General features: G+C 37.0%; 1 protein-coding gene across 2 annotated transcripts; it reads left to right on the top strand.

Moving 5' to 3' along the window:
* LOC307009020 (potassium channel subfamily K member 5-like) lies at window positions 1-25,578 on the top strand. 2 transcript variants are annotated; one of them, XM_079632399.1, is made up of 6 exons: window positions 1-224; window positions 339-463; window positions 17,095-17,206; window positions 17,583-17,749; window positions 17,905-18,073; window positions 22,807-25,578. In XM_079632399.1, the coding sequence occupies exons 3-6, from the start codon at window positions 17,095-17,097 to the stop codon at window positions 23,730-23,732; spliced, it is 1,374 nt and encodes a 457-aa protein (XP_079488525.1). In that variant the 5' UTR covers window positions 1-224; window positions 339-463; the 3' UTR covers window positions 23,733-25,578. The 2 variants fall into 2 exon arrangements, with proteins under 2 accessions (XP_079488525.1, XP_079488524.1); XM_079632398.1 differs by having other exon boundaries at window positions 20-463.
* Window positions 25,579-27,093: the final 1,515 nt, after the last annotated feature.

Raw genomic sequence — 27,093 nt, 5'->3', positions numbered from 1 at the left:
GGGAGGACTAGCGTATAGTGGGTGGATCTTGGCCAACTTCCTTTTGTCATGGTGTGTTGAACTAAGAGTTTCTTTAGAGCTCTACATTAGCTGTGCGAGCGGCGCACGTGGACCGCAAACTCTCCCGGCGACTTTTCTCCGAAACGCACCTTTTCTCTTCATTAAGGAATCTGCAAGGACCAGTTGAGCTCGCACTAAATTTGAAGAATGTGGACGCTGTTTATGTAATTTGTTGTTGTTTTTTAAAGTCACTCCACCTATCTTGAGTTCATTCATTATGGTGGACAAGGGTCCCCTTTTGACTTCAGCTATCATTTTCTATTTGTCCATTGGGGCAGCAATATTCCAAGTCATCGAAGAACCGAACTGGGAGATTGCAGTAAAAAAGTATAAAGCCGAAAAGGAGAAAATATTGAAACAGTTCCCGTGTCTTACAAAGGCTGAGCTGGACTACATTCTAGAGGTAGGAGTACCAGTTTGAGTTACGTTAATTCTAAAAAATATGCAAAATTACTTGTTGTAACTCGTCTTTACGTTGGAAACAGAAAGCGAAATGCATTCCAATTGTATTAATATATTTAACTCTGGTTGTAGCCCTCTGAAATCTGTAATCCATGAGGTATAGTATGGAGGAATACATTTATGAGTAAAGTGTATTGCTATGCTCTACTGTTTATTGCACCTGCTCTTTTAACCAATTAGATTTATATAATCTATCAAAAAATGTGTCTTCTACAAATATTGTATCAACTTAGCTTGTATAGTAATGTGAAAACAGAACATTTTGCATTTAATATAACTGAGGAAGCTCTCATGATGATGGGCTTTTGAGAAACTTGAGAAACATTTGAAACATCAATGTACATGCAGTAGGCTACTGTTTAGGGAACAGAACCATCCTTAAAATGTTTGTGATGTTAATATTTGATGATTATGGTCATATAATAATTAGACTAGTGGCAATAAGAATTATTTTAAATGTCAACCTGAATTAAAATATTTTAGGACTGGACAAAATTTACAGGAGAGTAAGGAGTCTCTCAGGTCATTAATTTGCTTGAATAAAAAAAAAAAGACATGTAGAAATAAGTTGTATGTTTTTCTGCCCCATCCCCCGAACTGACATTTGAGTGAATTGGGTATATGTTGCCCCCAGTGGGAATGACCCTCCCCAAACTGTGGTCACATTCACTTTCAGTTCTCTTTGTCCTCTTTTGTTTTAAAGCATGAGGGACAGAGTAGGGTGAAAGACTTTCGGTGAGAGGAGCATTCACTGTGTCTTGTAATACATTTTGGGCTGTCTTCAGCTGAGGTAGCTGTCTGCCAAATGACTCTAAAACACAACCAGTGTTTTTACAGCAGCAGCACCTTCTAAATGTATAACTCGCAACAATGAATATTAAATAAGCCACATAGCTTTTACAAAGTACCAGACATGATTATAGGCTTACTGGATTCCTACAATAGTCTGTTTCATATTTCGGATTTTCATAGTAGTAGTTTGTGGTTTTATCATTTAAGAAGCTACAAGCCTCATGTTTGAACCATTTATTGAAAGTAGAAGACAATTTGGGGACATATTGCTGCATTTGAGAATGATGAATATAATTTGTGGTGTATGCTGAGTCGCACTGGTTTAAAGCATTTTACATTTTTTAACATCATAAAGAACCATAATGGAAACTTTCTCTGGTTTTATGGTTTGTTAAATGAAGATCAAAGTCTAAATAAATCCAGGGAAGCAACTTAGGGAGTTATAATTGGCACTATATGAAATCTTGGCAATTCCATGCAAATGTCAAACTTACCAAAATGTCAGGGTTTTGTTTTTATATATATATTTTTATTCTTTATAGGTTTTTCTTTTAATATTGTTGTGCTTTTAAATTCACATTTTCTATAAAGTGTATAGTCTCAGCCATACCTACTGTAATAATTCATAACACTGAAATTGTCCATCTGTAAAATACATCTTTGCTAAATAATTAACTTTCATCTGCCCTCGGGGTTAACAGCATTCTTGACTGTACTGTCATCCTTTTATAAATCTGTAAGCCAAGTGTGCAATGAAACTGCAGCGCTGCAGAATGTTATTTGCCTGTTCATATATGCGGAAAGATCCATCCATTTAAAGCTGTGAGTGTGAACATTCCCCCCTCAATCATTACAGGATGTTCAGGTTGATAAAGATGTTGGCATGATGAATGCATGTATATTTATTTTGTAGATGTAATTCACATTGCTGTGTAGGTGTGAATCAGCCTGTTGTATTGAGTTTTTTCATAGACATTTAATTGGAAAGAGAAGAAAGTAATTTGTTAAAGGTTAGCTTGATAAAAGGTGAGCAACATAACTGCTGCTTTGCTAATTTGCTTAAGTAAAAGTTCAAGAGGGGGAATTGATCTAGTCTTAAAGTCGTTTATTAATCTTGCATGCTGGAGTGTTCTATATTAAGACCATTTTACCGAAGCTCTATACGACTAGGAGTGTATAATTTACAGCATAAGCTGATAAGCTTTCACAAGCTGATGAGTAAGCAAAAAGTATTTATTGTTTTCGTTATCATTTCCTGACACACAAAAACAATTTTCCAAAGCAGAATTAAGTTTTGAATTTTGAAAATGATGGTGAAAATTTTATTTTGAAAATGATAAACGCTAGAAGTTTAACTGAGTTTTGGAGTCTGTGCTACTTTTATGTTAGTAATTGAAGAGGGCTGTGTTGTGCTTACATTAGTATGTATAATGTGGTTCAATCCCACATCATTTACTTAAGTTTTTATAAGCACTAAAATGTATTGACAGCTTCTAAATCATAAATCATTTACGTACAACTTTACCAACATACGAAATGTTTACAAATTCTTATTTAAGCTATGGATATTTAATTTGTCAAATTAATCTGTTGATTCTACTATATTTATGATCAATGAGGTTGTTTTCATTTAAATGTATTGTAAGCAGTTGGGTTATTTAGTTTATTTGATATTATAACATCATTCTGTTCTGTGTGACTTCGGGTGCCAGTAAAAAAAAAAAATTAACAAATGTAATATCACTCACTTTATTGCTGTTTTTACTCTGTTTGTGCAGTTTTTGGGGGAGATGTTATATATTTTTGAAATTATATAAATAAATTAAAAATATTTTTAAATAGAATAGTTTTTATAAAACAACTTGTGCAAAATTCACTTCACAAAAGATCCATATTTCTAACTTTCATTCATGGAGAAAACATAATGTGCCATGGTTTAGTTGAAAATTGCTGCCATCTACTGGAAAACAATTTTAAAATTAAAATAACATGAAATTTCAACTACAGCCACTAGATGGCTGTAAATAGGCATGTGATGGTATCAAACTTTCATGTTGCGATAATTGCAGAAGTTTTTATCACTGTATACCGTATTATTACGATATTGAAATAAGTTGCAAAAAAAGTGTTGTGATACTACAACAGGATTAATAACTGTTTTCTTAAAACAAAAAGAACAGAACATTTAAATACAATAAAATAATACACAAAAATGCATAAAGTAAACAAAGGTTCCAATACAACAATAGAATATAAACTGAGAAAGTTTAGTAGACTGAATTTAGCATCTGAGGATGACTATCAGCTGTTAAACAGAGTTTCCAGCAAGAGATTCCTGCCAGTCCTGTTTTCTCTTGTAAGTTAAATGAGTCAGATTACTGAGACTCCCACCCTTTGTCTTTTAATGGCTATTGGAGCCCCTGGCCCGGTCGTTGACTAGTTAGGCTGATTGGATAATTTGAATGACACTGTTATGCTGATGAGTTCAGGAAATCTCTGTAATCGAGCTGACTGGTGTAGGCTACTTAATTTACATGCCCTCTTTATGTAAATCCCTCTCCCTTGGAATGTATATAAACTACAATGTATACTACTTGAGTTGGATGACTACAGCAACGCACAGCGAAGTCCTCAATAAAGAATAACTTCTGCTTGAAAGATATTCCAACGTCTCCTGGTCTGTGCTTCGAAGGAAAAGTTTCCAACAATTTGTAATACCATACATGATGGTGCTGTATGGTATTGAAGCGTCCATTGAAGCACGAAGCATCGCAGTGCCACTTTGACAAGTTAGACCTGTTAGCGGTCTAAATGCAGTGAATTTTGGCTTGAACTTTTGTAAATGAAGCTGAAGCTGTCTTTTTTCATGTAACGCAGTCATGGCCAAACACAGACTAAACAGACAACCTCTCGCTCCTCCTGCTACAGTAGCTACACCCTAAACACTCACTATTGGTTGAGCAGGAAAAAGATTGACAGATATAAACAAACAGCTCACAATGATTGATGGTGCCTGGGAGGCTCAATGTTTTGACTTTTGTGTGAAATAAACGCATGAATGGCGTACTAAGAGGAAATGAACAATACATGGCTATGTAAAAAATATTGCCTTGACTTTTAACCCAAGTCTTGTCACCTGCAAGAAAGACAGGAAATTAGAAATTGGAATATCTTCCACAATCCAACAACTTAGAACCATATAATACACAATAAATATCACAAAAATATCAGTTGATTTCTTGAACGCAATGGCCAATAAGACGTGTTTAAATTAATCCACTCACAGCTCAGAATGCCAGGGTTTTTGTCCTCTTCTGTTAACGTATACCCTACATAATTTCTACACATTGTTTGTTATATGTAATATTCATAGACAGTCAGCTTCATTGATTATAGCGGAACATAATGAGATTGCGATGAATTGAGGTGACCGCTTTTTAGTGATTATAAAGCGAGCGGTCTTTGTGCGCTTTCTAGGTGATGTATACTATATTGCAAACAGTTTTGGGACGTCTGCCTTTACATGCACATGAACTTTAATGACATCCCATTCTTAATCCATAGGGTTTAATATGGAGTTGGCTAACCCTTTGCAGCTGTAACAGCTTTAACTCTTCTGCGAAGGCTTTCCACAAGGTTTGGGATCGCATTTGTTCGGTCAGGCACTGATGTTGGACGAGAAGGCCTGGCTTGCAGTGTCCGCTCTAATTCTCCCAAAGGTGTTCTATCGGGTTGAGGTCAGGACTCTGTGCCGGCCAGTCAAGTTCCATCACACCAAACTCGCTCATCCATGTCTTTATGGACCTTGCTTTGTGCACTGGTGCGCAGTCATGTTGGAACAGGAATCGGGCCTTTCCCAAACTGTTCCCACGAAGTTAGGAGCCTGAAATTGTCCAAAATGTCTTGGGTGTGCTGAAGCACTAGGAGTTCCTTTCACTGGAACTAAGGGGCCAAGCCCAACGCCTGAAAAACAACCCCACACCATAATCCCCCCTCCACCAAACTTTACACTTGGCACAATGCAGTCAGGCAAGTCCCGTTCTCCTGGCAACCCAGACCTGTCCATCGTGTTGCCAGACAGAGAAACGGGATTCGTCACTCCATAGAACACTTCTCCACTGCTCTAGAGTCCAGTGGCGGCGTGCTTTACACCACTGCATCCCATGCTTTGCAGTGCACTTGGTGATGTAAGGTTTGGATGCAGCTGCTCGGCCATTGAAACTCATTCCATGAAGCTCTCTACCCACTGTTCTTGAGCTAATCTGAAGGCCACACGAAGTTTGGAGGAATTGGAGCACTATTAACTCTGCAGAAAGTTGGCGACTTTGGTTTTACATGGCCTACCAGTTCAAAGCTGAGTTGCAGTTGTTCCCAATTGCTTCCACTTTGTTATAATGCCACTAACAGTTGACCATGGAATATTTAGTAGTGAGTCAATTTAACGAATGGACTTGCAATATCACGGTACCACGCGCTTGAGTGCACTGAGCTCCTCAGAGCAACCCATTCTTTCACAAATGTTTGTAGAAGCAGTCTGGAGGCCTAGGCGCTTGATTTTATACAACTGTGGCCATGGAAGTGATTGGAACACCTGAATTCAATGGGTGTCCCAATACTTTTGGCAATATATTGTATAATCCATTCAGAATTTGAATAAAACTTTTGTTATTCGAATTAGCTGCCATACTAAATTATGCATACAGTGCTTTTATTGCAATTATTGCAAACATAGCTGTTTTGACACATCATTTATCAGGAGTGCTTATGCTGGGACGTGTTGGTTGTTGCTGGCGACATGTATCTTAAACTATTTCATTACTTTCTATTTAAATGTCTTTTTAAGGAGGAAGTGGATCTAGCCTTACTCTGAAGTTGGTTCACCCTCCGCCTTAGCAAGGAACAAAAAATGTCTTGGGCTCCAAAACATATTACTCGCATGAAGCAAAAAGTATTTTAAAAGAGACAAAAAGAAGGAAAAATTATATACTGTATATAGTTCTAGGTTATATTTACAATTAATAATTTGGTCCCACTTTATATTAAGTGGCTTTAAGTACTATGTACTTACATCGAAAAATAAGTACAATGTACTTATTGTGTTCATGTTTTATTGTAAAACACTTTTGCTGCTATTACGGTGTGACACGGGTAAGGTTGGGGACAGGTGTGGTGGTATGGTTAAGGTATAAGGGTGGGTTAAGGTATAAGGGAAGGGTCAACAGTGTAATTACAAATGTAATTACATAAATTAATTACAGCTGTAATTACATGCAGGTATTTTAAAAATAAGTACAATGTAAAAACATGTATGTACACTAAGTCCATTGTATTAAATTATTAATTTCAATGTAAGTACATAGTACTTAAAGCCACTTAATATAAAGTGGGACCCTGTTAAAATTACAACATAGAAGAAAAAGTTATTATTCCTTAAATACATTTTTGATAATTTATTATTTATTAGTGTTATTTATTAGTGTATTATTATTAAATTGAGGTGTGTCTGTGTCCGTCCGTCCGCCCTCACGTCTGCAACACTCATTCACACAGAGACACGCAGAACATGCAGGATTTGTATTTAAATAGTCTTACTCTCGCGCCCAGATGCATTCTCAGGTACCGAAATATGCCACCGTTTGATTTAATGTGATAAATCAAAATATATCACAAAGATATTATATGAATTAAAGTATGAATGAGTTCTATGAATGTATCTCTGAAGGGAACTGAAAAAAGATTTGATGGCATTTTCTTTTTATCTTCCCTCCGTGTAACACGTATTGTTTATAAGTGCATCGCTGCTTTGTTTACAGAGGTTACACTTACCGGGGAAACGGCTCTATTTCTGCTGTTCCATGAGCGCCACATACTGACAGAGTGGATTACATTTTCATTCAGCCTGTCTGCGTTTTTTGTTTGTGAAACTCAGACCACATTTTGTTTGTGTCTTTGGGGGTCGTTAAGGATTTTGAATGGGAAAATGGGGTCTCCTGGGCAAATGGGGGTCTCCTGCGTTAGAGCGTTAATACTTTTAACACCTTGCGTGATGTAAAAGGCAAAGATCCACATATTATGTACCTTCATGTTATTTAATGCAGATTTAACTGTGGATTATAGTTTACTTTCAAATGACCCGAATGTTTAGCTAGGGGCTTGTGTGAACTCCCTTCCTAATTTAAATAAATTGTTCAGCACCTTAGAATAGCATTTCATGCTTTATACCCAGGCTAGCTCGTAACATTTTAAGTCATCTGTTCAAAATGAAGGTCAACACTACTGTGATAGGCCCACATGGAATCTATGCATTGTTTTGTGCTGGTTTTGGAAGAAAATCTGCTGAATTGAATGAATTATATGCAACGGGTACAACTTTGTGAATGAAGGGTGGAAATTCTGCTGAGCTTTCTGTGGAATTCTGTGGGCTTGAATTCAGGGTAGTTCTACTGATTGCATGATTTATTTTTCTTCCGCACCAGTTAGCGATTCTCTAATGTTCCATATGAACACAAAAGAAGAAACTGCAACAGAAAAAGTTTGGAGGCAAAATCTTTAGGGGTGAGTTTAATACAATAAACAATAAACAAATGAGCCAAAACAATAAACAAACAGAAACTGACTTTACCACAAAAAAATTACATCCCTACAAATCAAATAAAAGAAACAAAACATACAATGACGTACCCTATCTCCGTATCTAACCAATTAACAGGAGAAAAAGTGATACAAAAAAACAAGACACTCACCCCCAACGGCTTCTCAAATAATTAAGAAGAATGTATACAAATAGGATCAACGGGACACTGGTGTTTTCACATAAAGAGCAAACTGTATCAAAAGTGGCTTCCAGAGATCACAGAAATCACCATCTTACACACAGCTCAACAACCATCAGTCAAGAGCAATCAAAGAGGCAGAGAGCTTCCTCCAGAGGAATTGAAGGGGAATTTATAGGACGGTCTCTTCTCTGGACTAATCCTAAAGGCGGGGAAAAGGAGACCGCTCCCACCTCACTTTCATCCACTTCTAATTTTAATGTTCATGTAAAATTTGGAGCTGAAATTCAACCTTCCCAAAGAATGTTTCTTCAAATTCCTACAAATTAGAGACTGGGTTAAGGAGAAATCCAAAGAAACATTCCCATATATCCCGAAAGAAACTCCTCTTAAATTCCACCTATGTAATAATTTACACAGATCAACAAAAGGAATAATATCTTCTATATATGGTATCATCAATGGAAAGTTACTGATTTATGATAAAACATCTACAAAAGGGAAATGGGAGAAAGACCTAGACTGTACTTATGAGGAGGCAGATTGGTGTCATCTATTGGAACAAGCACAGACTGTACTAACCTCCACAAAACACAGGCAAATTCAATTTAATATATTCCATAGGACATACTACACTCCTTACAGGTTACATAAAATTGACAGCAACATTTCCTCCAAATGTCAGAGATGTAAAATGATTGATGGTGATCTTATACACATGCTATGGAGTTGCCCAGTAATAGAAGAATTATGGAAACGTGTCATTGACCTAACATTAAGGGTAATAGGAAGTCAAATTGAACAGGACCCAAAACTATGGATCCTGGCGGACACAAGCTCTATTAATGTGAACTACTACAAAAAAATACTTTATCTTACTTGCGAGCACTGCAGTAAAAAAATGTATTTTGATCAACTGGAAATCTGAAAATTCACCGCTAGTAAAACATTGGATTAATGAGCTTGTGTCTTACTGCACACCCAAAAAATATTGTACAATGTGAGAGGGAAGCAAGCAACCTTTAGAGAAATCTGGGGCCCTTTCATAGACCTTTTGCCTTCTCTAGACTTGACTGTCCATGTTAGTATGAGCCCTCCTGGATCGGCTTCAAATTAGCCCTCTGCAGATCTATCTTGTATAACTTCCTCAGTGATGCATTTATTGTGAATAATGTGTAAATTGAAGTATGTGAGTATACAGATGGATATGTGTATAGACTGCTTTGATATATAAACGAAAAGAAACTGACAACTATACAAGGGAAGAGGGTGGGGGGTGGGATGGGAAATGTTTGTGTAATAGGCTATTTGTTTTTGTTTAGTATTGATTTTGTTTATTTATTTATTTTTTTCTTATGTTCAAAATTTGAAAATGTCCATTCTTTGTACTTAGGATGTAAGTAATGTTCAAACTGTAGATCCTTTGTACACTGTATTTACATCTTGTAAGTAATTATGTTAATAAAAACTAATCTAAAAAAAAAAAAAAATTTGGAGCTGAAAGAAATGGGGCACAACACAGCAACGTTTTAACAGCATCAAAAGCTGACTGACACTCCGAAGTCCATTCAGATTGACTCAAGTTTGAGTGGGGACTCAACTTTAGCAAAGTTCTTGCAAAAAACATGGTAATATCCTATCCTTCCCAAGAAACGACGCAACTCCCGTTTTGTTTTTGGAGCTGGAAAATCAAATCCACTCGATTTTTGTATCGACAGGGCGCACTTGTCCTTGACCCACACATTTCCCAAGATATGTCACGACAGCTTTACCGAACTCACACTTGGCAAGATTCAATTTAAGAGATTCATCACTTGGACGTTTTAAACACTGAATACAGACTTGTATTCACTGGTATGCCTCACAGTTTTCTAAGCCAGCCAGCACTACTATCCTCATTAGGTGTTGGAAGGTGATGGGCCCTGCCATCAAAGGTACCTGCCAGTAACCTTTTAACAGGTCCAGCTTAGTCACAAACTTTGCAGCGCCAACCCTATCAATACAGTCATCCATCCTCCGTAAAGGATAGGAATCCGGTTTCGTTATGGAATTTACCTTGCGGTAATCTGTGTAGAATCGAACTTTCCCACCTGATTTAGGCACCAGTAGACAGGGTGAGCTCCATGAACTGGAATTTGGCACAGCACAATCAGGTTCTAACAACTATTAAAGTGCCCTATTATGGATTTTTGAAAATGACCTTTCATGTAGTGTGTAACATAGCTATAAGTGAATGGAAACATCCTCAAGTTTTAAATCTGAAAGTGCACTGTATATATTATTACTGATTGCATAATTTGCAATTAATGATTTGCATTGCTTTAATGCCATGTCAAAAGTAAGGGTCGAGTATGGGAATACCTTTACTTTACAGACATTGCTGTGAACATGTAACATACATGAATAAACCCCATTGCAGGGGAAGGTGGAGGGTTTCTGAGAGCGTAGTAAGACTGTAGTCAGACTGTAACAGCAAACAATGCCAAGTATTTGAATGCTTGAGCAGCAAGCTCATTAGCCGCTGATGGAACAGCAACCTATCAGCTGTGCTATGTTGATAACGACATGATTGCTACCAATTTGCTGATAAAGACCTATCAGCCTGCACCATTCAGAGTTTCATGCCACAACTATGTAATGCCTGTGTTATTACAATATTAAGGACTTGGATACAGGACTGTATTCTGTTTCTGTGCGAATTTGGCCTAATTTCAAAGGTCCTTGCAGCCTATGACAGAAAAATAACCTAAACCCACAAGGACACTGACCAGGCAAATAATAAATAAATAAATAAATAAATATTTATAATTATTGCAAGCTAATTCTAAGTTTTTCCAACTATATTACCTTTTATCTATTGAAAGCACACACTCTTTCTCGCTCTCCCATACAAGTGCACACACATACAGCACAGACACACACACACACACACAGAAACATTATTTCGAACAGGAACTTGTCAGCGCTGGCCTGCCGCGAAAATTGAAAAATACTTTTTCAACTGAAAAGCTCAATGACATTTTTCAGTAGAAACAAAGTATACTTTTGTTTTCCATTTCATTTTTACCCTGCATGATTTAAGTGTTGATTTTTGGTTTCTGTTGGCTGTTGAGGTGAGTTGGCTGTGGTGGCAGAGGCCTTGTGCAGTGGCTTTAGGTGTGTACCTGCTGATAACAGTGGAGAATGTGCTTGTTTGACAGGGGAGGTGATAGGCCATGAAAATATTTTATCTGCCTCTCACATGATCAAGGCTGTCGTGGTCTTTTTGAAAGCACAGCATTTTGTCAATTAGTTAATTTTTTTATTTTTTTATTTAATGTTTATTTGACAGGGACAAATGCATAGAACATTGCTTTATAAAGAATACAAAGTAAATGCCATGCATACAGGTTTATAGCCATGACTAATTTGCAACCCCTGTCCCTGGTTAGGCTTGTAAAATTAAAACAGAAATTACAGAGTATTGAATTAAAATGTATACTATTAAAATCCATACAATAAATGCATCCCATACATAAAATAAGATATGGGCTTAAGTGGATGTAGAAATCACTATAAACTGAGTCTAGACACATTTAACAAAACAAAACACAATAGTATGCATATGTCTTTGTGTGCTAACACATGCAACATTGTGCTTGTATGCATTGTATTGTATCCTGTACAGTCAGTGTTCACAGAGTTGTTTCAGTTTCAGCCATTGCTTTAAATTGCTTTAGTTCTGTCAATGTTTTAATTTCGGATGGTAAAGCGTTCCACAAATGTATGCCTCTTACTGATAATGATGTCTGATCAAATGTTGTTCTACGTTTTGCGGCTATACAGTTTCCACTTATTGTGCCTCTAGTTCTTATTCCGCTCTTTTTGTTTATCTACTAGTTGACAGAATATTTCTGGTGCAAGGTTGTTCACACATTTAAAAATTAGTTTTAGAAATTAATAATTTACAAAACTGTCAAAACTCAATACATTTTGCTTCCTTAGAATGAGGCAATGGTGCCATCTTACAGGTTTCTGGTCCATTACTTTTAGTGCCTGTTTATATAATGACTTGATGGGTGTAATTGTTTGATTGGCCTGACCCCAAACAGTAATGCAATACGATAAATGAGAAAATATCATAGAATGCATAAACTGCTGTGCTGCCTTAATGGGTATATATTGTCGTATTAATCGGAAGCAGTTTAAATTTGTCTTGACAGTTCTGCACAATTTCTTTACATGACTATCAAACTTAAGATGAGAATCTAAAGTAACCTCTAAAAATGTAAATTCATGTACCTCATCTATCTTCTCATCAATCTTTATTCGAAAATTTTCATTGACCTTTCTTTTTATTGAAAAGCACATAGACTGTCTTATCATAGTTCAGGGTCAGATGATTATTTCGGAGCCACTGTGATACACCATCCAGTTCTTTTGAAAGCATCTCAGCTGCAATCTGAGGGGTTTTTGCTGAGACATATATACATACATTTGGCATTTAACCCTTTTGCAGCTGTCTGGAAGATCATTTATATATATAAGCTAAAAAGTAAAGGGCCTAAAATTGAACCTTGTGGAATTCCGATTCGACAAGTTTGGACAGATTACTGGGTGGAATTTATTTTAACACACTGCTGCCTGTGTTCGAGATATGATCTAAACCAAGTTATCGCATCATGTGACAAGTTACAATTTTGTAATTTATTTAAAAGAATTTCGTGGTTCACAGTATCAGGCTTTTTTCAAGTTCAGAAATACTGCTCCTACTACATTACCATCTAATGACTGTTTTATTTCAGTGAGGTAACAGTTTGCCAACCCTGTTGAGTACCGTGGTCTAAACCCAAATTGTTTGGCATGTAGAAGATGATTACTTTCAAGATAATCAAGTTTTTTGGCAACTGTTTTTTCCAGAACCTTTGAGAGTGCAGGTAAAATTTAAATCTGTCTAATTCGAGACCTGGTCAGATGCTCCAGACTTAAAGACTGGAGTTGTAATAGCGGTTTTCCATTGCTGAGGAAATTCATTTGCTCTTATAGATAAGTTTACTACATGTGTAACTGGCATTAAGAGGATTAACCAAGCCAAAGTTATCCTTGGCCTTAGATTGCCGCAACTGTCTAAACTTCAGCAGTTTCACCCTGGTCTACCTCTTTTATACAAAAAAAAAGTTGTTTGGTCTCTCAGTAAGTGTTTTAATTGTGCTGGTTGAAAATTGTCAGCCAATTCTTCAGTTGATTGGATAAAGAATCTATTAAATTGGTTTGCAATTTCAGTCCTTTCTTTACTGAGATTCCATTTATATTTAAAGGGATACTTCAGGATTTAGCATTAAGCTTTGTATCAGTAGAAAGCCAGTATTATTTTCGAATTACCGTGCTCCCCCCTGCCTCATATCCCCCTGAGATGAGATTTATGTATTTTTATTCTGGAAAAAATCCTCATGATGCAAAAATCGTCATATTGCGTCATATAAGGATTGTTTGGCCAGAGGCTTAAAACTACAGCCAGTAGAAGGTGCTGTTCCGCATGTTTTAAACCCGCCCATAGAGGGTGGGATCTCTCACAGAATGTACAAATAGTGTCAGCCATCTTTTATTTGGAAGCTAAGCTAACAGGTTCTTATTCTGTGGAGAAAGCTAAGTAGTAGGGGTTACCATCCGCTTTTTCCCGGACATGTCCAGCCGTTGAGATTGTCCAAAATGTCCGGGATTCGGCTTTTGCTTTCTGCAATCGCCATTCATTGTTTACATGCACAGCTTTTGTTTCAATCTAACTGAATTCATTCCGATTGGTGAATCTGAATATAGTGTTTACATGAACGCTAAACAAGTGATCGGTTGATGTGCGTTTTAGCATTGCTAAGAAAATTCCCGCTCCTCCGTGAGAGATACGAGACCGGTGCAACTCACAGGTGTCACTCATCAGTAATCATCCATCGGCCTCGCGTCGTTCGCCCGCGGCCGTCAGTCTCGTCCTGCTCGCCACAGTAAACATAATGAATGGCGACTGTAGAACGCAAAAGCCGAATCCTGGACATTTTGGGCGACATCAAAATACCGGGCAGACTCACGGAGACTCACTAGTAGCATAGCCTTGTTGTTTACTGCGATCTCTGTGGCCTCATAGGGCAGCGAAGCAAGTGCATTCTGGGAGTTGTTGTCTTTCATCCCCATAAGCCAAAAATACATTTTCTGGCTTTTCTCAGTCTAGAAGGCTCCAAATTAAAAAATTATTTCACATTTCTTCTACATAAATGACCCATTTTAAATACACATTCATCTTTCCAGAGGTGAAGTATCCCTTTAATTCCACTATTAATTTTTGTTGTTCAGGCACTCGATTAGTAAAAATATTTAGATGTTTCCAAAGTTCAGAACTTTTCCTTCCCGATTCAGCCATCAGTTTAATAAAGTTTGAGTTATTTTATTCTTGGGAATACCTGTAAATTCTAATTTAAGCCGAATATTGCAGAAGGATTGTAGACGGTTTTTGGAGAACTTTCTGACAATTAAAATCATATTGTGATCAGAAAGACCTGTGATTAAGTTGTACGTTTTACTCACTCGCTCAGTTCTATTTGTAAAGATCAAGTCAATAAGAGTTTTACTACTTTTTGTTAATCTTGTTGGTTCTTTGATTATTTGGTGGAAATTGTTTTGAGTAGATCATTTTTAACTTTTGCTTAGTACTGTTAACCAATTTGTTAAAATCTCTTTGGAAGATAGTCTCACAGCGACAATTTAACTGTTTAAGTAAATCATCTAAATCCTTATAAAATGAAGCACCATGTGAGGGGGGATTATATAAAGTGACAATATTAAAATTCATTTTTGTTGACAACACTACAGTGATGCCCACACTTTCTAAAGGCGTGTCCAGATTAATTTGGACACATTTAAATGTTTCTTTGATATAAATCAACACACCACCACCCCTTCCAGTTAGTCTGTCTTTTTCTAAAACAAATATAACCAGGTACGTCAATCATGTGTGTTGGAGTATTGCTGTTTAGCCAGGATTCACATAGACACAGGTAATCCAAATTGGAGTCTGTCAGTAAATGTTGAATATTATCTATTTTTGATGTAATACTTCGAATATTCAAATGCCCTCCAACAATGCCCTTTGGTTTAGTCTTCAGATCCCATATAACCTTTGCATGATTCACAGTCTGAAAGAATCCAAATTGTCTTTGTTTACCTACCGCGTGACCAGTAGTCCTGATGGTAACTACACTGCTGCAGTTGCTGGGCCTGGGCTTGGGCCCGGAGTCTGGCCTGCTAGCTGAACTGCTGCTGCTGAGACCTGAGCCTGGCCTGATGGTAGCTAGGCTATTGATACTGCTGCTGCTGCTGGTGCTGCTGCTGCTGCTGAGGCCTAGCCCAGTGGTAGTTTGGCTGCTGCTGCTAATGCTTAGGCCTAAGCCTGGCTTGATGGTAGCTAGCCTGCTGCTACTGCTTCCACTGAGGCTTAAGCCTGGCCTGGTGGTTGCTGGACTGCCGCTGCTGAGGCCTGAGCCTGTCCTGTTGGTAGCTGGACTGCCGCTGCTGAGGCCTGAGCCTGTCCTGTTGGTAGCTGGACTGCCGCTGCTGAGGCCTGAGCCTGTCCTGTTGGTAGCTGGACTGCCGCTGCTGAAGCCTGAGCCTGGCCTGGTGGTAGCTAGGGTAGTTTTGTCACGGTACCAAAATTTCAGTATTCTGTACCGATACCTGTGAAAATCCACGGGTTCTCGATACCAATTTCGGTACCCAAGCTAATTTAGATAAAATTTGCATTAAAGCTGCAGTCCGTCGTTTTTCCTCTTTGTCGCCATCTCTGTTAGAAATCTGCAATTGCAGTTATTCGCGGAATTATTAACTGTGCGTGGGTAGTAAATCGGCATGAAACAGCGCGGATGAACACAAACAATTTAGTGTTTTTAGCAGTTGGAGTTGATCTGCAACAAAGTATGTAATGAAAAGAGTGGCATGGATGTATCATTGTCAGATGAGACCACATCTCTACATGACATTGATTCGTGTTCACAGGGAGATTCTCTGTCTAGTGTTGATATTATTAACTCAAGAGCTCTCACAAAATGATCCCTCACTGTAAATGTTGAAAGAGATTAATGCTTTTCTAGACACATTTGGGAAGCAAGTTAATGTTCCCCCCTTGACTGCTTACAGTTTTTATATATTTAAAAGCTATCGAACATGACCGCTTGAGGCTGTCTGCACTGGAAAAAAAACTTTAAAAAAAGCATTTGTTCAGTAGCAAACGGGGCATCACGCATCAGTTTACTGTTTACAGTTCATGCAGTGTAGACAAAATCGTTAGTTATAATGGTTTCTATTGGCTTTTGATGGATCATGTCGCACCGCTTACATCCTGTGTAAGATATAGCACATTCTACAGAGATATCCAAATGAGGACTGAGGTACTGCCAGAAATGTCGCCCACATTTAAAAACACAGCTGGCTTGTTCTAAATATTGTGAATAAGAGTTTTTCATGACACATTGCTTCAGAGGATCTGATCTATCTGTGTGGTAGCAGAAGCATGTCTTGTTATTGCTAAGAACAAACAAGGACATGCAACGAGCAAACCTACTAAGTTGTCAGATCAAAGCTGTATAAATGTTTATTCTCTAATTTTACATGAAAGGTCTCAGAGGAGAGAACTCTTGTTTAAGTGAGCATTTTTCTGAATAATAATTGCTCTCAACAGATTATTTTATCTGTGATTTAAGGAATGTATTAAGCCTCGTTCATACCTCTGATATCTTTGCATTATCTGAGTTTAGATCCATCGTTGAGTAACTTATATTTGAGGTATGGCCCACTCATGTCCTAGAGATGGCAGGCTCATCCGCATTCTCAGGGGGCTGCTGATAATATAATTTGCATGAGAGGATATAAGCTCTGGTCTCAGACACAACATATCCACATGCTTCTCTAGAAAATAACCTCTCTTAATGTCATACTGTTCAAATTGAATGTGCGGCTGTTTTCATCAGTTTGTTTCGCTTTTAAATAGATGGTGTCTGATGCTGCAGGACAAGGCGTCACCATCACTGGGGACAAAGCCTTCAACAACTGGAACTGGCCCAATGCCGTCATCTTTGCAGCTACAGTTATCACAACTATAGGTAAAGATCTGGTCCATTTAATCAGTATATTGGAGAAATAATCAAAAGAAACATTGAATTTCATTTTTAGACAAAAAAATAAACAAAAAATGCAGGTGAATTTATTTATGCTACCATCATTAACACAAAATTAATTTATAATAAGTCATCATTATTATTTCCCATAATTCAGGGCAATTCAGGCATATCCCTCTATCCTTACAAATAAGGGTATAGTACAGTGTTTTTGTTTGTTTGCTTAATACTCAGAGACATACTTGTAAGCCAAAGATAGAACACGTGTTCAGACTGTGTAAATTGAACATCAAAAAGTTAGATGAATGGCATTTACTATAAACTGAAATCCATTTTCACCCCCCAAATTTTTTTTCTGCAGGTTATGGAAATATTGCACCAAAAACACCTACAGGGAGGGTTTTCTGTATATTTTATGGTCTTTTTGGAGTGCCGCTGTGTTTCACCTGGATCAGTGAACTTGGAAAGTTTTTCGGTGGAAGAGCTAAACACCTTGGGCAATATCTTACTAAGAAAGGAGTAACATTGGTAAGGAGCAAACACACACAGGCGTTGTATTGTAAAAATGATTATCACTATAATAAATATAACTATAACAGAAATAGCAATGAGAACTTCTAACTGCATTTTGAAAATCTCTTTTTGTGTTATAAGTTTGTTCTTTTTTTTTTGGCTTCTCAAAGCGGAAAACACAGTTCACCTGCACAGCTGTCTTTCTGTTATGGGGTTTGCTGGTCCATTTGCTGATTCCTCCATTTGTATTCATGTCTCAAGAAGGCTGGACCTATATCGAGGGCTTGTATTTTTCTTTTGTCACTTTGACAACTATTGGTTTCGGTGATCTTGTAGCAGGTGGGTGTCTTAGTTGTTAAATCTGCTTATCACTTAAGAAAATGAATAGTCACTTAAGTTGGCTTTATATATATATTGGACCATATATTTATTAGGTTCAATTTGATTTTAAGAAATGTATTACCAACCCGATCTCATGGCAATTCGTATGCATTTTACATGGTGGCTAATATGTATGAATTCATATGACCTCATTCGTACAAATTCGTATGAGTTTTGCTAAATCGTACATATTTTACGAGTTGCCCAATTCGTATGATTCTGCACGGATGACCTACCCCTGACTCTGCCCCTAAACCTTCCCATCACTGGGGTTTCGACAAATCGTATGAATTCGAATTCATAAAATGTTGATAACCCAAAAGCATTGTTTGCAAATTGCAACCATATAAGGTACTGAGTCCATCTAGTAACTTTCTCTTCCCTGTCCAAGGATTTGTGAGTTTTTAAAGTTTGTCATTAACAACAAGGTTGATTTTAGAAGGTTGAATATTTGGCCAGTTGGGAACGTTGTAGTTGAAGCAATGAATCCTTCACATTGCTTGAGTAAATTTGAATTAATTTCCTTCAGCCGACTACCTCACTCTATGAAGTTCTTTCTTCATTAAGGGGGTTGTTGACATTATTAGTCCTAGTATTTTATTGATTATTAATAGCCTTTTATTTTATGGCACTGTGCCATCATATGGGAAGCATGCCATTGTTGAACCAGTTTACAGAAGACGATCCTGGATCCACATAATTTTAAAAACATCAGGCCTATTTCAAAACTTCCTTTATGAATAAAATCTTAGAGAAAGACGTTCATAAACAATGTTTTTTTTTTTTTTTTAACTGGAAATAATGTAATGGATATTTTTCAGTCTGGATTAAGGTCTAAACATAGCACAGAGTCAGCTTTATTGAAGGTTGCTGATGATACTTTGTATTGACTCCGGGAAAGTTGTTGCTTTAATGATTTGAGCGCAGCCTGTGATGCCATAGATCTTTTCTTTTTTTTTATAGAAAGAGATTATGTAGGTATCAAGGGTGTGGCCCTTGAATGGTTCTCTTCTTATCTGCAGGACAGGACATGCTCATTTAAGATTGGAAACTATGTTTCTGCATCAGCAACTATCTCTTAGGGGCTCCCAACTGTTCTCTTTATATATGCTGCCCCTGGGGGTCAATTTTTAGAAAATATCACATTATTTCTATGCAATTGTACTTTCCTTTAGAGTTTGACCGTATATCCTTTTCACTGGGGTGAAGGGGTAGTTTGCAAGTGATTACAACCTACAACTAAATAAGGATAAGATTGAGTTTATATGTTTGGGAATAAACAGCCTGAGAAAGGACTGACTGAAAGTTATGGACTACTGTCTAGTAAAATGCAATGTTATGTAAAGAACTTGGAGTAATTTTCTATTCCAATCTCCGTTTTGGTGATTGTCATTTAAACAGTTGTGAAAGCATCTTTTTTTCAGTTGTGAAAATTGTCTACTGAATCTTTCAACCAAGGATTTGGAGACTTTTGTTGTGCATTCTTTAATTTCCACATGGCTGGATTATTGTAATGCTTTATACTTAAGTGAAGCCTTGGTGGCACATCTTCAGTATGTCCAAAATGTACCAGGAAAAGGGATCAAATAACACGTGTTTATCTCTTCATTGGTTACCTGTAAAATACAAAATACAATACAAGGTGTTAATGTTTGTTTACAAAGCACTACATGATCATTGGCGAGGTGAAACTCAAAAAATTTGAATATCGTGCAAAAGTTCATTTATTTCAGTAATTCAACTTAAAAGGTGAAACTGATATTATATAAATAGACTCATTACATGCAAAGTGAGATATTTCAAGCCTTTATTTGTTATCATTTTGATTATTATGGCTTACAGCTTATGAAAACCCCAAATTCGAAATCGCAGAAAATTAGAATATTAATGAAATCAATTAAAAAAAAGATTTTAAATACAGAAATGTTGGCTCTCTGAAAATCATGCATATGTACTCAGTACTTGGTTTTGGCCCCTTTGCATTAATTACTTCCTCAATGCGCTGTGGCATGGATGCTATCAGCCTGAGGTGTTATACTGTACTGTATGGAAGACCAGGATGCTTCAATAGCATTGTTCAGTCTCATGTCTCTCATCTTTCTCTTGGCAATGCCCCATAGATTCTCTATGCCATATGGGGCTCAGGTCAGGCGAGTTTGCCGGCCAATCAAGCAAAGTAATCCCATGGTCATTTAACCAGTTCCTAAATCTGGTATAGCCTACATCCCCAAAAAGGAGTTTGGTCTTTTACTGTATATCACTGCATTAGTCCATTAAGCGTTAACGTTCCTGAAAGCAGGGAGATGGGGGAATCCCCAGTTCTGCAGCACATCACCGCAATATAAAGTTAAGAGAACTAAACAACTGAGAGAAATGTCTACTACCTCAGATTTAACGTTTTATCTGTACATCAGCATCGGAGAATAACAACATAATCTCGTTCACGGTAGAGAAAGCTGCTTACATGTGCAAAACTAACTGTCTAAGACTTAAATGTAAACACAGCTTTTGTCTTTATAAGCTTTTCTATATATATATATATATATATATATATATATATATATATATATATATATATATATATATATATATATATATATATATATATATATATATATATATATATATATATATATATATATATATATATATATATATATATATATATATATATGTGTGTGTGTGTATGTATGTGTATGTACTGGCCCTGATAATCATCATAACTTACCGCTTGCTCCATTTCTGAAAATCCGTTTTTATGAATGAATGAGTCTCTCACCTGTTTTATAGTTATCTGTTTATAGTTTTCTTCGTCAACCCGCACTTGCACCTGCTGGTCAAGTCATCTTCATTTAAATAGCGCTTTTAACAATGTAGATTGTTTCAAAGCAGCTTTACAGAGATAAACGTATAATTTAAGGTAACAGAGATTGTTTTGGCTTTATAGCGGTTCTTGAATAATGTTATTTTCCAGCTAAAGTTAGTTTTGATTGATTCACGTCCGTCGAAAGGATAATTTGTTATTATATTAGGGGCCGCTAAGATGACACCGTTCTCTCTACACAGACTTTAAACGCGAACATGTGATAAACGCTGATGCCGCTCACGTGCGCATCAAGAATTAATTCAATAGTTATGTGTGTTTGAATATATGTGCGCATGTTTGTAATTCTCTACAAACCAAGCCTAAACAAACTACTTGTCCTGCCTATAAATTTGATACAGAATTTTATTTTATTTTATCACTACGGGGAGATACGCGAAATTTCCAGAATGCTTTATCTGTAGAGTGGTAAAGGGATCCTCCATAGGGAGAGGCTAGTTGCCACTTCAGCACTGCCTTGCCATCGGGTCCAGGCGAAGGTCCTTCGTCAGATCTGGATACGGCCTGGATCCGGCAGGCTGCGGGAAAACCTCGGGATAAAAAAAGACACTAAAATTAGATGCCCTTCTTCTTATGATGTAACGAGTACATCAGGATTTAAGGGAAGTGTTCCCGTAAGGCTAATATGGTCATACTTCCTGGTTCTGGTAAGAACTCGAGCTGCTGCGTTTTGAACTAGCTGTAGTTTGTTTATTAAGCGTGCAGGGCAACCACCCAGTAGAGCATTACCATAATCTAGCCTTGAGGTCATGAATGCATGAACTAATTGTTCCGCATTTGTCGATGAGAGCATATGGTGTAATTTAGATATATTTTTAAGATGGAAAAATGCGGTTTTACAGATACTAGACACGTGTCTTTCAAATGAAAGATTGGTATCAAAGAGCACACCCAGGTTCCTAACCGACGACGAAGACTTAACAGAGCAGCCATCAAGTGTTAGACAGTATTCTAGGTTATTACGTGTGGAAGTTTTTTGTCCAATAATTAGAATATCTGTTTTTTCTGAATTTAGTAGTAGGAAGCTGGTGAGCTCGACTAACAGTTATGTAGATTATCAATCGACAATCTACTGATATTCCTGCCGTTCCCGGATGTCAAATGTTGAATTTGAACCCCTGAATTTGTGGAAGCGAAATAAAAATGGGATGAAAAATGCCTGTCGAATATTATAGGTTGTATTTTTAAACAGAATTAATATTTTGGAAATGAAATCTGAAAGGTGAATCTGGATTATTAAATTTTTATTAATGAAAATGTGTGAAATGTTTTGAATTGAAATATTCACAGCTTAAATATACAACCATATTGAATTTCAGCAATCCCTAAAAATACAATGCAATAAAATGCAAGCAGGGTTAATGGAATGCATATTTTTTTCAAGTAGTGCAATTCAACAAGCTTTTTTGTTTCAAAAACATTTGTCATTATTTTACTTCCATACAAATTCTCAATGGCATGAGTCTGAACCAAAGTTGAAATGCTGCGCTTTAAAACGATGCCAAACTTGTGCTGAGAGTGCCAGTCGTCAAGAAGCGAGCTGAAAAAAACTGCATTTTTCATGGACAAAGGAAAGGTACTCCTCTCATAAAACGTAAAAATAAAACGTTAACTAATTTTTGTAAAAACCATCGGCCAAAATTGGTCCCGTCGCTCGTAATTTGCACGTTCGCATTCCGAGTCGTTTTGCCAGCACGGGTCACATATCAAAATTACAACATTGAAACTAAAGGAAATTACTTTCTTTTTTTTTGTGATTGTTGTTTCATTTTGCTAACTTTTTTCTCTTTATCTGTATTTTTTTTAGGTGTTGATCCCAATGCTGACTACCCTACTCTCTATCGCTACTTTGTGGAGGTGTGGATATATCTTGGTCTGGCATGGCTCTCCCTTTTCTTCAATTGGAAGGTGCGCATGGTTGTGGAGGCACACAAAGCTCTAAAGAAGCGCCGTAAAAGGCGCAAACTTTCTCTGGATGAGTTGCAGTGCATCAAAAAAAGTCACAAGACCCTAGACCTGCCACCAAGCCCTAATGAAGTCAACATCTTCAGCTTTATGTCCAAGAGAAAAGAACATTACAATGACTCAATCAAGCAGATAGGTGTCGAGAAGGAAGGAGAAGATCAACGTGTCAGCTCCATCACTGGTAGCAAGAATAACGCACCAATTCGCTCAAAGAGCTGCTGTGATTCTCTTTCAGTAAAAGGAAATTCAATCCTCAGTCTAGACCGCTCCCCTCGACAGAAGCGCCGCTATAGCTTCAGTGACAGAGTTGCTGTAGCGTTCTCAAAATCCAAGGGTTACCTTCTTAACAAAGAGGAATGTCTTCTCATGGATGAAATGGATGGGGAAGGAGGGATAGACACTGACCTAGACTGTTTGAGAATGTATGAGAATCAATTGGACAAGGAGGCAGGAGAGAACCAAGAAGGTCTTGAACCTGCAGGCTGCAGTAATGGCCGGATCACGAGGGACTTCAAAGTTAACCAGATCCTCATGTTTCCCAATGCTAACATCACCTTCATTGATGAGGAGAATTTGCTAAACAACAACCTGGAGAATGATGATAATGACTTTATGCCTAAATTCTCAGCTTCAGAGGAGACCGATTTCAGAGATGAACGGGGCTCAGAATCTGAGACCTCTGTATTCACCACAGATGGGTCTGACCATGACCACTTCTATGAGCAGCTAGCGGAAGAGTATTCCAAAGAGGACAATACTGACATTTGATCCTGTCTTATAATAGGATTTAGACTTAAGTCTTACTTTGAACTGACATTAAAATTAAAAACCAATTATATAAATGAACAAACATGCAGCTGTTGGCATAGAGACTTATAGAGGTGTATATCAATAGCTGACTTTTGCATTGGCTCTAGACTTGATTAGGTTTTTATTTATTGTATAGCAAATAAATAAAATTAGACAATTTAGGTTTCTACATGCAGGGGTCTCCGATTCATTCACTCTGACAATATAGATTATAGATAGTAAAATAATCTAGATTAAAATCACACACATTTTTTTCACCATATTGGTGATTTATTTTTAAGATGGAAAGAAAAAAAAAGCTTAATCCTTATTGGATTTAAACCAAATATTTGATTGTCTTCCATTTTAGCCTGAAATATTTTTTTAACCATATTGGCCTGTTGTTTTAACTTGGGATTTATTTAAAATGGTATGTCATGATTTTTTTATGTCAAGTCTTTTGTTTATTTCAGAAACATTAAAACAATGTCTACATGTGTTGATAACTCTTATCCAAAGATAATCTCTGAAAAAGTTTTCTGAACTGTCAATACAATGAGATGATCCGCACTAAAATACTCTATCGGCCTTCCTCAATGTGTTACTGTCAAGTAGATGATCGTTGAATCAGTCAACATTAGAAATGAGAAACCAATTGTTATTACAGTGTTAGTTTTACTAACATAACCACCGTTTTGGTTTCTGACTCGTTTGTTGAAACTCTAGTTCTGTGTTGATATGAAACCAGCATACTGACAAAATAACCATTACAAGAAAGAAAGAAAGAAAGAAAGAAAGAAAGAAAGAAAGAAAGAAAAAGAAAGAAAGAAAGAAAGAAAGAAAGAAAGAAAGAAAGAAAGAAAGAAAGAAAGAAAGAAAGAAAGAAAGAAAGAAAGAAAGAAAGAAAGAAAGAAAGAAAGAAAGAAAGAAAGAAAGAAAGAAAGAAAGAGAAAGAACGATCCTGGTTGTGGTTCCCTCTGCTGAGCTCTAGCCGTGTGTGTTCTCACACTGTCCTCTTGCGTCATGCTGAGTGCCCCTGGTGTGTAGAGCTGCAACCTGAGTCCATTTCCTGTTTATAGATGGAATTGTTGTTTGTATTTCAAGTGTGTTATAGGAGCGATCTCTCTTAATCCCCTTTTGGCTTTCTTTAAAGTTTTTTTTTTGTGTGTTTTTTTACTTCCCGTATGCATTGAAATGTGCATTCTACTGTATGTCTTCTAATATTCAGTGCTGTGTATGTTATGTAAGTACATTTTGCACCAATTTGCATTTCTTCTAATGAGGCCCTTTAATGTTGTCTTTTATGGTGTTATCAAACTTGTGTTATATAGACCCACCCCTGTTTTCCCAGCTTCACTTTAACCAGAGATCTCTTTCATATTCAATGTGCAGTCTCTCATTTGAGAGAACAGTGTGTTTGCTATGTAAACATTGGAAAAGGGTCTGTCAGTAATCATCACTGTTGGTCTCCTGTAGTCTCGGTTTAATTAGCTATGAGCTAAATGGTATGAATAGACAACCAGAATTTACATCACTGACCAACCTTAGGTTAACCTGTCAAGTCATGGTATTAGTTTTTGTTCATGCAAATGTTCGCCCCATTCTTTCACAGAAAAGGTACAAACATTCTACTCTCCAAGTCATGTAAATGGTGTTTTTGATTATTTTATTTTTTTTGTTCATTATGTTTTGAATATCCTGTACTTTAATGCTTTATTTCCATATTTTAATTGTTCCCTGGTGGTGCTACTTTACTCTTAGATGATCTCTGTATGGATTTGAATGTTGGACTGAATGAGAATTTTCCATTTGAAATAAACAAATATATCTCTCCCTTGTTATTTTTCCCTCTCTCATTTTTGACCAGTGGTTTCAGGAAGACACTTGGACTTATTTTAAGCTAAATTTCTTTGAAAGGAAATGTGAAAAAATTCATCTTTTTTTTTTTTTTTGTCTGTATTTTCATGAATTATACACCAGCCTAAATTGAAAAATACATTTGTTTGTTTTGCTGGCATTGTTCAGTGGATATAAAATGTCTACACACCCCTGTTAAAATGAAAAAAAAAAATGAAAGCCTGTTTCCACCACATATGGACTTTTTATCCCAGAATTGCATGATTGCGAATTATAAGTCCAACTGACCCTTCGCAGGGAGCTTGATTGACAGGTGGTCTGACCAATCGCCACTTCGCCATTCGCCATTTTGTCCGACAAAGCAGTCAGGAGAGTTAGTCGATTAACGTTGGAGGATTTGAACTTGAGAAGCGGAGTGTACTGATGCCTTTCCGCGGTTAAAACAACATTCCTTCTGGGGCCTGTACCATGAAGCCGGTTTAGGTGGCTAGCCAGCTATGTTTCAGTTTAGTTTCCGCCAACCCTGGGTTTTAGGTACTATGAAAGCAGCTCGGCTTTAATCGGTGTTCGTTGCCATGGTATCTTACGCTGCACGGCTAGCCTGCTCCGGGGCAGGTTAAGTTCTGGATTCGAGATCTCAGACTGAAGTTTGACCAATCAGCTGAGCAAAGAAACATATAGGTGACGTAACTAATTCCCAGTGTCTGTTGCAATGGCTTTACATTTTCTTCCAAATCCTGTGGACATCTCAGCGCAAATTGTTAGACGAGCACATCGTAGAGAAAGAGTTTTTAGCCAGACAAAATCCCCTTGCCTTTCCTGATAGTTTGTATGAAAGATACTGATTTTCTGCGGAAGGAATATTTTATCTTTGCGAACTTCTTGAGCCGCACATAAATAATTTAACACGTTGAATTTATTACTGTACCGCAAATGGTATTGTGTTGCGTTTTATTGCAAGTGGCACAGATCGGTGATGCACAGAATCTAGGGGTTTGTCGAACTATTCGCAAGGGGGTCCTCGCTCTGCAGGAGTAATAGTTTCATTAATAATGTTCCCCGGACATATATCGACCATGTCCATAAAAGAGGGCTTTTATAAAATTGCCGCTAAGATAGCCTATAATGATAGGGTGACATCACAAGAACAAATTTTTTTTTCTTTCAAAAAGCAAATTTCACAAATGTAGCCTACTACAGTACATGTTAAGAATTATTTAAAATATATATATATTTTTTGGTATGATATGATTCCCTAGAGTCATTGGAAAAATAGACTGCACACATGTTGCTATCTCCACTTCTCTAGGAGAACATGAGCAGATTATGTTAATAGAAAGTCCTTTCACAGCCTTAATGTTCAGGTAGAGATGATGTGAACATTTGAAATTAATATTTTCTGTGAGATGAATCTTTAAATTAATAGTAACATTAACAGATATAACAATAATCTACTTTCTGTGAGTCTGTGTTGTGTCAGCAC

Source organism: Phoxinus phoxinus (genome assembly GCF_949152265.1).
Source record: "Phoxinus phoxinus genome assembly, chromosome: 13".
In the NCBI taxonomy this organism is placed as follows: domain Eukaryota; kingdom Metazoa; phylum Chordata; class Actinopteri; order Cypriniformes; family Leuciscidae; genus Phoxinus; species Phoxinus phoxinus.
This window is presented reverse-complemented; position numbering and strand designations above follow the sequence as displayed.

What these genes read in the sequence shown, in the direction of transcription:
- LOC307009020 (XM_079632398.1), top strand. Translation starts at nt 278, where the DNA reads ATGGTGGACAAGGGTCCCCTTTTGACTTCAGCTATCATTTTCTATTTG. An exon ending in TACAGTTATCACAACTATAG is followed by an intron (nt 17,207 to 17,582) that starts GTAAAGATCTGG and finishes TTTTTTCTGCAG; the next exon opens with GTTATGGAAATATTGCACCA. An exon ending in CTAAGAAAGGAGTAACATTG is followed by an intron (nt 17,750 to 17,904) that starts GTAAGGAGCAAA and finishes GGCTTCTCAAAG; the next exon opens with CGGAAAACACAGTTCACCTG.